This window comes from Lactuca sativa, chromosome 3, assembly GCF_002870075.4.
Source record: "Lactuca sativa cultivar Salinas chromosome 3, Lsat_Salinas_v11, whole genome shotgun sequence".
Taxonomy (NCBI): Eukaryota; Viridiplantae; Streptophyta; class Magnoliopsida; order Asterales; family Asteraceae; genus Lactuca; species Lactuca sativa.
This window is the reverse complement of record NC_056625.2, coordinates 32,380,909-32,391,600: the sequence shown is the minus strand read 5'-3', so window position 1 is coordinate 32,391,600 and position 10,692 is coordinate 32,380,909. Positions and strand designations below refer to the sequence as shown.

Here is a 10,692-nt window from a genome sequence, read left to right as displayed (position 1 = left end):
CCCTTTTTTTAGTAGGTGATTCACTACTGAAGCTAAGAAAAGGCTGGATCAAGAAAAGGTCGGTTTGCCTTCCTCTCTGGCAGCCTCTTTACCTTACCCCCACTACACTCTCACTCCAAGCTACGCCTGCTGAGCAAGATGCATTGCGATTTCCTCTTCTGTGGACGCACCTATGACCCGGGACGGGAAGAGAAAGACTTTTTTCTACGGCGAGCTTTCTCTCGTAAAGCCAAAGACGCCCCAAGACAAGTTCCAACTGTTAGGAAGGGGACATGATCAATAGAACCTGGCTGGATCCGGGCTGGGAGAGGGGCGCCCATTCCTAACCACTTTCGAAAAGGTTCGCTCATGCTGGAGGGAGCATCCCCACTTAGTGATCAGTCCGCTAGTTCACGCAAATCCGAAGAAGTTATCACGGACGAGCCACATACAGGGAAACTTGCACGTGTGGTTCTGGCCGGGCTTTCCTGAGGTATCTAATAACCTTGCTTCTGCTCGTCGCTGGCGCACCTCTCCTAACTATTGCCCATTTATTCTGGAATAATCTTTTTAGGAGGGACAATTTTACATATTTCTGCCAAATCCTTCTATTATTAAGTACAGCTGGTACCATTTCGATGTGTTTCGATTCTTCCGAACAAGAGAGGTTTGATGCTTCTGAATCATTGTATTAATTCCACTTCCTACTCGCAGTATGCTCTTTATGATCTCGGCTTATGATTCAATTGCCATGTATTTAGCTATTGAGCCTCAAAGTTTATGTTTTTATGTGATCGCAGCATCAAAAAGAAAGTCTGAATTTTCCACAGAAGTCGGCTCGAAATATTTGATCTTAGGTGCATTTTCCTCAGGAATATTATTGTTTGGGTACGACTGGACAACTACCGATATCTATTAATATCTTTTCTTAGAATGTTGTTGTTAAATATATATCTATCTATATCGTGAACTATCGGATCGAGTATTACTTAGATGTGAAACTTGCGGACCTCATTGATTGTGATATTGATCTTACGGGGGGAACGAAATCAAAGAATATATAGACTGACTTGTAGAGACCCTCTATGTAGTTGTCTATCTAGGGTGATCGATCTACATCTTTCCCCATAGCCCTGGGGTTGTGTCTCGATCTCCTATGTGCGAAATCTAAGGGACTTGTTCCTATGGAGATTCCCCTTGGTCTAATTCCACGCCTTATGACGAAAGGGGAGTCGGCATGGCGTAAAGTGCAGATTGGGGGGAGTAGATAAAAATTCCCTTCTGGGGTATTCCGAAGGTGTAACCTAGGCAACAAAAAAGGGGCCCGATACTTCAACTAGAGGAGCGACTTGTTGGTTCACCAAACCCCGACTCAATGTCACACGTTCTCCAGGTCAGGCTGACTCATAGGAGAAGGTTGTGCGTGTAAATCCCAACTAGAGAGCTCCTTTTCATTGGCTACTCGACCTATTTGGAAAGAGCTACTCTCAAGCCTATTATGTTACTTTTGAGTCGATTTCTGTTTCAAAGATCACTTTTATTAGGCCGGAATAAAAAAACCACTTCTCATTCTGGAGCGGTAAAGTCAATAGCATTCAAAACCGTCAGGATTAGAACGGATAGAACGGTAACTGAAGGAGCCCATTTCTGTTCCTTCGCCTTTCTTTCATTTCATTAGAAAGTTCCTTCTTTTTGTTACCCGGCTTTGATGAGATAGGATCGGAAAAAGGTCTGACTCTATGGTACAACCATCCCTTCCCCTCCTAGTCCAAGAAGAGCTTCCCCTCCTTCCAGGCCCTAAAAACCTTGCTTCCTAAGCATACTAATAAAGAATTAGCAGAGTCGTCTCCCTCCTCCTAAAAGAGAGAAGCGGGCTAACCCAAGAGAGAGACCAGCCATAATTGCTCTTAAGGTTAGTTAATGGCTTTCAAGGGCTGAGGGACATTAGCCACTCTCCTGCTCGTACCTCGCTAACAACCGTCAACAACCAGTGTTGCAACAACTCCTAAATCAATAGGGCCATAAAGACTAGTCCTACTTGCCCTAGAGATTAGTTAATACCTTCAAAGACCGGCAGGAAGTCATACAACCTAGCTCTCCTTACTTGATAGGGGGTCGGATAGAGGGTCTAGTAAACTAGCTGAGTCATTCGAGAGGCTTCAAACTTGGCTAAGCCTTCACATAAGCGGGACTGCTTGCATGTCCATCATTAGATTTGCGGGGTAGTGGAGGGAGTGCTTCCTCTCCTTAACAGTCGAGCTCTTTCTTTCCTCTCAAGGAGCATGAGCGGAACGGAACGGTATCAAGTCTATTAGTCGGAGAGGTCGTACCGTCGAGCGAGTTGGGGAGCTCGACTAAAGCCGACCTGAGGGAGGCCTACAACCGTCGGTCTAGAAAGCTAGTAACTCGGATCTAGGACTAGGAAGGGAAGGCAACTACCCGAGTTCAGGGTCTGTTGGTTTAGAAGTTCTATATTGAAGTTTCGTAGTGAGATATTTCAGTTAGGTAATGCTCCTTCTCGAATACCAGACTGAGAGTGGGAGATCGACATCCTTTCAATCTTGGCTAAGAGGACTATTCAAATCCTGGTGAAGTAAAGGACTATGAGAATTCTCAAGTCGATGTGAATATAGGGCCATTTTGATGCTGGAATTATGCAAAATGAGACTTTCAGGGAGATAAGGCAGGGAAGCCATTAATGGTATTTCATTCGAAGTGGTGTATTTCAAGTTGGAGAGTTAGGGAATTCAATCTTGGTATTGAAAGTGCGGAATCGTATTGCCGAAGTGGGCTATTTGGATAGGAATGAAATAGGTTTTAGAAGGTACAAGTATTGAAAGAAATCCTGTTTACAATGAGTTCTCAATCGCAAGGTCCTACCCGAGTTACAGAAAGTTGTTGTCGGCAAAGAAGTCTTACCAAGGATAGCCACAGATTTCATTGAAAAAGGATAGGCCACTCGCTGAGCGCCCTAATCAATGAAGATAGGTTTCTATGTGGGGTTTTTTCTATATGGTATGGTACAAAGTCAGTTTCTAATTATTGGATAACTTATCCCAAGGAGTGAAGCTACAATAGACCCAATTCATGTTCCTCCGTCAAGATCAAGATGAAGGGGGGGAGGATGAGATCTTTAGGCTGGTTAGTGGGGGTCCATGGCTAAGATGGAATCTTCACCTTTGCTTTCAAGCTATCAAAGTCGGGAACCAAAGACGTTTAGGATCGATTCCTTATTCCCTAAAGGGAGTTGTTTCCGACCATCCTAAAGAGAATCAAGATATCCCAGGAACCGGAAGAGACTGCTCAGGATGAATGTCTGGGTAACAAAGCCGAGGAGGTGTAGTCAAGGAGATAACTCCCGAGGAGAGTGATTGGGCCCAAACAAAGAAGGGAGGATCTAGAAGAGAGGGTTGATACTGGGTCAACTATGGCAGTGACTGAGGGGGACTTGCTCTGTGATAAACAAATGACTCCAAACAATAACCTCAAGGCAGCCAATCCTAATAAAAGAGGTGAACCTGAGAAGAGCAGTAAGAGTAAGCGTTCAGGTGTTGGTGCTATGACCTTAAAGGTGGAAGATCCTCCCCTGGTTTTAACCACCCTAAATGAAGAGTGGGCGAATAAAATGAAGAACATATAAGAGATGTTGAATTCTAAGAAAGAGGGGGGATGGGGAAAGTCAAAGCCAAAGAACAAAAGACAAATAAGGGCTGCACAAGACTAAAAACCAGAGGCAGCGCTAAGGTGCGAAAGGAATGTAAAAACAACAATAGTTCCACATTAAGGTCCTTATATGGAATGTCAGAAAGATCGGTAAAGTCGAGAAGCATAGAGAGGCCTTTTAGAGCACAAGAGGCAGATTTTATTGGCTTGGTGGAAAGCAAAGTAAGGAGTGGAAAGGCTGCCAGAATTACCAGATGCTTGAGAAAGGATTGTAGTAAAGCCATTACTGTGGAGAATGAAGCCGGGAACGGCAGAATTTGTCTGATCTGGAATATAACTATGACATTAACGAGATATATAGATCTGATCAGGCTAGATCTTGTAGCTGCTGGGGGAAGGAAGGAAGGAAAGTAGGGTTTCCTTCCAGGACCGGAGAAGGTAAAACTCTGGGCGGGATGCCAGGTTTCGCCTACGCTACGGTTTCACAAGATTGAACCTTCTTTGTTCAACCGAAGAAAAGGAGTTCCAGAACACGAGGGAATGTACTTTCATCCCCAGGACCGCCCCGTCTATGTACTCGGGGGGAGTAGTGTTGCACAGAGTTAATTTACTATGGCAGGACTAGATGAGTTGAAAAAGAAACTCGTACTACTATTTGATGCGAAAAGGGCTTTCTTCTGGATCAACCATGGATCCTTCTGATTCATATATGGTAATTTAACACTTACAGGTAACATTCTAATGTAGATCACACCAACTTAACCAATTTTGTATTTACTTTTATGAAGCTATCAGATAGTGGAATTGTCAACTTACTCAATCGATCTTGTGGATTATACAACATTAATGAAATTGTACTATAAAATGCATATAAATATTAATAAATGATGTAGATGAAAGAGAATATTTGTAGCCATAGGCAGCAATGCAAAAAATGTAATTTAAAGAGCTAATCATATCCTAACTCACATAATCATTGCATTAAAGAAGATCAATATATTTGACAAGGTATGGTATATATACATTTCAGCACATGTAGTATGATAATTTTGATTCCATTACTACACTTGCCTTCAACATTCTTTTAATTTAGAGATTTTCTAATATATGTCGTAAAGGCACATATAAGAAGACTTAGTTGAAGTATTAATTATGAGAAATATTATTATAATTAAATGTGATAAACATTAGTTATAAATAATATTATTTATAATTAATGTATTTTACATTTAACTATGGTAATATTATACATAATTAATGTTCATCACATTTAATTATGGTAATATTTTTTATAATTAATACTTCAGTTATGCTTCTTATATGTGTCCTTAGGGCACATATTATAACATCCCTTCTCTTTATATAAGGAGAAAAGACAAAAGATTCAACATTCTTTTTATATCAAGGTCATGTGGAATTTTAAGGAGCTTTTTACACTCCTAACTCTAGAAAATAAGAATTGCTCTAGAGTACATGGGTGGGGGTTCACTACCCAATGTTATAAAAAGACAAAGATATATACCAGAAGCACTCCTTTCTTTGTTGGTTCAAAAACTTTTGCATGTAAATATTTTTATCTTGAGTTTTATGAGTCTTTTTAATATTTCTTACTAATGTATTTATTCTTCAATGACTAATAGTCTATTTGCATGGAGTTAGATACTTAGTCCACATAGACATAAAGCCTGCAAATTTGCTTGTAAATCTCAATGGAGAACCAAAAATTATAGACTTTGAGATAAGTGTTGGCTTAAAGAACTCTATGGAAGTGGTAAGTGTTTTGTTGGATGCAAATCATCATGGCTAATCCATTTTGATGATCGTTTTACTGGTATATCTTGACATATTATAATTGTCTTCTCTTTTGACATTGTTGGTATTCAATATCCCCACCATGATGAGAAGTTTTTCTTGTTCTCTTGTGTAGGTCTAATAAAGTTTGTGTATTGGAACTTTGCCTTCCTGGTTTGTTTTCCATTTATGGCTCTTTTGTCATATTTCTTTTAAGGTAAAATATTAAAAACATTGTTCTAGTTTCAATTGATACTTGGTGATCGAAGGAGTTCTATGTGGCTTGTTAATTTTAATATGGATCATGTATTTTTTTTTTTTGCAATTCAAGAAAACACCCAACATAAACTTTATGTTTTGGCATTCAATAACTTTTACGCACGATTAACATATGCTCCATAAAAACCGGTTGTGCAAAATAATACACTTTTATAGATGATATTCTTATCGGCTAATAACACACATGAAGCTTACATCCAAGGATCGTGAGAGTTACACTAGCAAGTATTGCTTTTAAACATTTTAAAGCTAATGAGTATTAAAAAAATTCTATAATTCTTATGATTTATCAATCTTTTATATGATCATGTATCATGGTCATATGTCAGGTATTTGTTCATTAATTAGATCAATAAGATGAAATATTATACGAAGTTCATCTAGAATCAAGTTTTGTGTTTCTTCCAAACAAATATATTGTTTGATAGTTTGAGGTTTTGAGTAATAAATTTGTTTTTTTATACTTATTATCTTAATTGTATGACAAGTTAAGTTTAAATTTAAGTAATGATTTGGGTTTCCATTTATTATCTTAGTTGCTTTGTATTATATTATATTCTATTTAAATTTATAAAAAATGGACCTAATTTTCAAATATAAATGTTACTTGGTATAAAAAAAAGGGTAGCTAAAAACTGAAAAAATGTTTTTATTTTAGTAATTGGTTAGTGGCATAAAAAAGTGTCATAAAAACCAAAAGTCTTATAGTGGCATAAAAAAGTGTCATTAAAACAAAACCTAAAAGCCTTTAGTGAGAACATTGTGACACATTTTTTGTGTCGCTAATTGCCAATGAGGCATTTAGTAGCACTTTTTAGGTTCTTAATGGCATTTTTTGTGCCATTAAATGTCATTTTATTTGTAGTGTCATTTTTGTTGGTGTATCAACTGAGTGGACTGCATTTAGAAACAACTTAAAGCAAAATATGTTTGATTCTTGGAATACTACATATTTGTCATTTCTCTTTTTGTTATGTTTATCATTTACTATGAATCTGTGCTACATTTTTTTATTTTCAATAATGAACTTTAATTTATTTTTATTGTTTATATTTGTTATATATATGGTTGAGTATTTTTTGTTGAATGCATTGTTTCAACTAATTATTATGTTTGTAAAAACAATAAGTGTGATGGAAAAAATCAGAAACTATCATAACTGGACAGTTGCTAAAGATGTCAAGCTCGTGGAAGCATTAGTAAATATCGTGAACATAGGAGGATTTAAACTCGATAATGGTTTAAATATGGATATTTACTGCATTTAGAAAATGCATTGAAGGAAAAAATTCCTAGCTCTAGCATATTAGGTAAACCCCACATTGAGTCAAGGATCACAACCATGAAAATAGATTGTCAATCCGTTTATCATATGGAGAATGGTACGGACGTAAGTGGTTTTGGTTATAATAGCTCCACTCATTCTGTAATAGCTGAACCAACGGTTTGGGATTCTTACATATAGGTACAATATTATAACTTTTATATATTTTGTTACTTCTTAAATATTTATATTTTATTTTTATGTGCTAACTTTTTATGATACAAAATAGGTTCATAAAGAGACACGAAAATGGAGAAATAAGATATTTCCTCGTTACAAGGATTTATGTATCATTTTTGGAAATGATAGAGCTCAAGGGAACAAAGCCAATGATTTTGTCCAAATGGAAGAAGATGCAAACAATGAATAATAATCTAAACCAATAGAATATGCTTTTGAAGAACAAACCATAGAAAATGAAGAATCTCAAAACACGGGGTCAAAGAAAAGAAAAAGAATTGATGTTGTGATTAAGGGAATATAACTATTGCAACTAACATCATTGGAGAAAAACTTGAAAAAACAGCAAATAGCATGAATCAAACTGATGCGGCTAGGCCCCGTCAAGACCCGGGCCCGTCCAGTTAGGATCCGATTGAAAGGGAATCACGTGGGAAATCAAGTATTTTATCTTATCTTAGTTTAAAACTAGTTAGTTATTATCAGTTTAGCTCTTAATAATCGTGAAGGGTAGTTCCCCTTTTCACAGGTAGTGTAGCCTATTAATTGTTTGGTTTTCTATGTCAAGGTGGAGTTTTTTTAGATGAAATAAAAGTGATTCCTTTTTCCCTAAATCTTGTGCCTCGTGAAATTACTTGCAATTACAGGGGTAATCGCATTAGTTGGTATCAGAGCGCCACCAAGATTCAATCATGGGAGATCGAGGCAATCGTGGCAGTCGAGGGCACGGTCATCTCCATAGAAACGCCGACCGAGGCAATGAAGAACCCCCCCCCCCCAGAACCCACGAGTCGTTGAGGAGATCGCAAGACTGCAGCAATTGGTCAGGTACCTTGAAGCACAGCAAGGGCGGCGATCCGACGAGGAAACAGAAACAGACCCAAATGTTTGGGAGGACCAAGAAAACCCGTTTGCACGAGAGTATCGGTGGCAACCCGAGCGGCAACCCCGTGACCTAAGGGAGCAGCGATCAGATCCACTCTGGAATCTCGGAATCAAAATTAAAGTGCCTGAGTTTGACGGAATGAATGACCCGAATGTTTTTCTTGATTGGCTCCAAATAGTGGAGCGTGTTTTTGACTTACGAGACGTACCTGAAGATGTGAAGGTAAAACTAGTAGCCCTTAAATTGCGTAAATATGCTTCATTATGGTGGGAAAACATGAAAAAGAAAAGAGCACAGAAAAGAAAACCTTGAGTGACCACGTGGGAGAAGATGAGAAAGCTCTTACGGGAGAAGTTCCTTCCCCCAACATTCCGCCAAGATGCTTTCTTGGATTACGATAATGTTTCTCATAAATCTACTATAGTGGAGGAAGTGATTTCTGAATTTGACAGGTTACGAATCAGATGTGGCATAGAGGACGAAGAAGAACAGTTAGTCACCAGGTTTTGAGGGGTTTTACGGCCCGAAATTGCTGATGTAATCCAGTTACAGCAATATTGGTCTTTCAATGATGTGTGCCAGTTAGCCCTCAAGGTTGAAAAACAGCATAAGAACAGGACCAGAACTGTGACTCGGCCCGCTACAAGTGGACCATCCAGTAACCGTTTTCATTCGTCCAGAACTGAAGGATCGAGTAGTTCCACCACACCCGCGACGACAGCGCGTGGGCCACCCCGATGTTTCAAGTGTGGGGGTCTGGGTCACTTCGCGAGGGACTGTCCCAATACCAACTTATCACCCTCACCAAAGACACAACGCCCATATATGACACTGAAAACGAAAAGGAAACTCAGGAACCAAAGGATATTGAGTTAGAGATCACGTACCCAGACAAAGGAGAAGCCCTCATTGTCCAGAGGGTCCTCAGCATTAACTCGTGTCACAACCCGGATGATAATCGGTGGCTTCGAAACAACATTTTCCGGACCCGTTGCACGGTTAAAGGGAAAGTGCACAATTATCATTGATGGGGGTAGCTGTGAGAAAATGGTGGCAAAATCAATGGTCGACAAACTGGGGTTGAAAAGAAAAGACCATCCTGAACCCTACCAGCTCACGTGGTTAAAAGAGGGGAATGTGGTTAAGGTGCGACACAGGTGCCTCATCCAATTCAACATTGGCACTCGATACTCGGATGAGGTGTGGTGTGAGGTCATCCCCATGGATGCTTGTCACATCCTCCTAGGGCGACCTTGGCAGTTCGATCGGCGCACAAAGCATGACGGGTACTTGAATACCTACACATTCAAGAAAGAAGGGGTAAATGTTCAGCTAGTACCCCTTGACGTGCATGCTATGGGAACAGAAGCCTTGGTTATTACCAAGTCAGCTTTCTTGGATTTCACAAGAAACACAAAGCCACCCTTCGTGTTCGCGATGGTCATAACAGAAGTCAACAACAGCATAACCACCAAACTGCCACCTGAAGTACGACTCCTCCTTAGTGAATTTGCAGATGTGTTGTCAGAAGAAATACCCGCAAGCCTTCCATTAGTTCGCGAGATCCAACATTGTATTGACTTCATCCCCAGAGTAGTCATCCCGAATAAACCAGCCTACCGGATGAACCCAACCGAGTACGGGGAGCTATAACGCCAAGTTACCGAGCTTCTAGACAAGGGGCTGATTCGTGAGAGCATGAGCCTGTGTGCCGTCCCCGCTCTTCTTGTTCCAAAAGCTAACGGGACGTATCGAATGTGCATTGACAGCCGCGCGGTCAACAAAATCACAATGAAGTACCATTTTCCCATACCCCGTTTGGACGACTTGCTGGACCAGCTATACGGTTCCTCCGTTTTCTCGAAAATTGATCTACGAAGCGGGTACCACCAGATCAGAATGAGACCAGGAGATGAATGTAAAACCGCCTTTAAAACGAGAGATGGGTTATACGAATAGGAGAATCAAAAGTACAAAAAAGCTTCGATAGTGATTCCTGAAATTTCAAAAATGCAGTCGTTAAGTGTCTTGGATAGTTTTAAAGCAAGTAGGAAAATAATGTGTGATCCGGAAACCATGTTAAGTTTTTGGAATTTGTAAGGGGAAGATCGGAAGGACTTTGTGAGGTTCATGTTGGAAGAGTGATATGATTATGAACTAGGTATTTTAGACATTATTTTACATAGTGTGTGGTTAACTTTTTTTTTTTTAATTTTAGATTGGAAATAATGAATAACATTTATTGCTTTATATTTTTATATTAAATGGTTTTATTTCAATTTAAAAAAATATTTTTTATGATTTTTATCTGTTCAACGAAACTCATGTTAGTTATTTTTTTAATTTATATTTTATAGAAGGGTTCAACAAAAAAATATTGTAATTATATAAAACTCTCTCATGTTTATTAAAAATATAATTAAGGTACAAAAAAGCACTAATTAAAGGGTGTTTTTGTCATATTACGTAATTAGTTTTTCAATTTCTTTGAGAAGTCAACAAACCAAATACAAAATAGATTTAATTTCATATCAACCAAGAGTATTTAAGTTCTTAGTACATTCATATTCAAATTCTTTCCATTTCCTCT

The 10,692-nt window shown here is 38.9% G+C and overlaps 1 protein-coding gene across 1 annotated transcript; it reads left to right on the top strand.

Annotated features, from left to right (window-relative positions):
- Positions 1–9,053: 9,053 nt before the first annotated feature.
- Positions 9,054–9,755, top strand: LOC111917165 (uncharacterized). Its single transcript, XM_023912817.1, has one exon. It carries the CDS (start codon positions 9,054–9,056, stop codon positions 9,753–9,755), a length of 702 nt encoding a protein of 233 aa, XP_023768585.1.
- The last annotated feature ends 937 nt before the right edge of the window (positions 9,756–10,692 follow it).

Coding starts and splice junctions, on each gene's coding strand:
- LOC111917165 (XM_023912817.1), top strand. CDS start 9,054: ATGATAATCGGTGGCTTCGAAACAACATTTTCCGGACCCGTTGCACGG.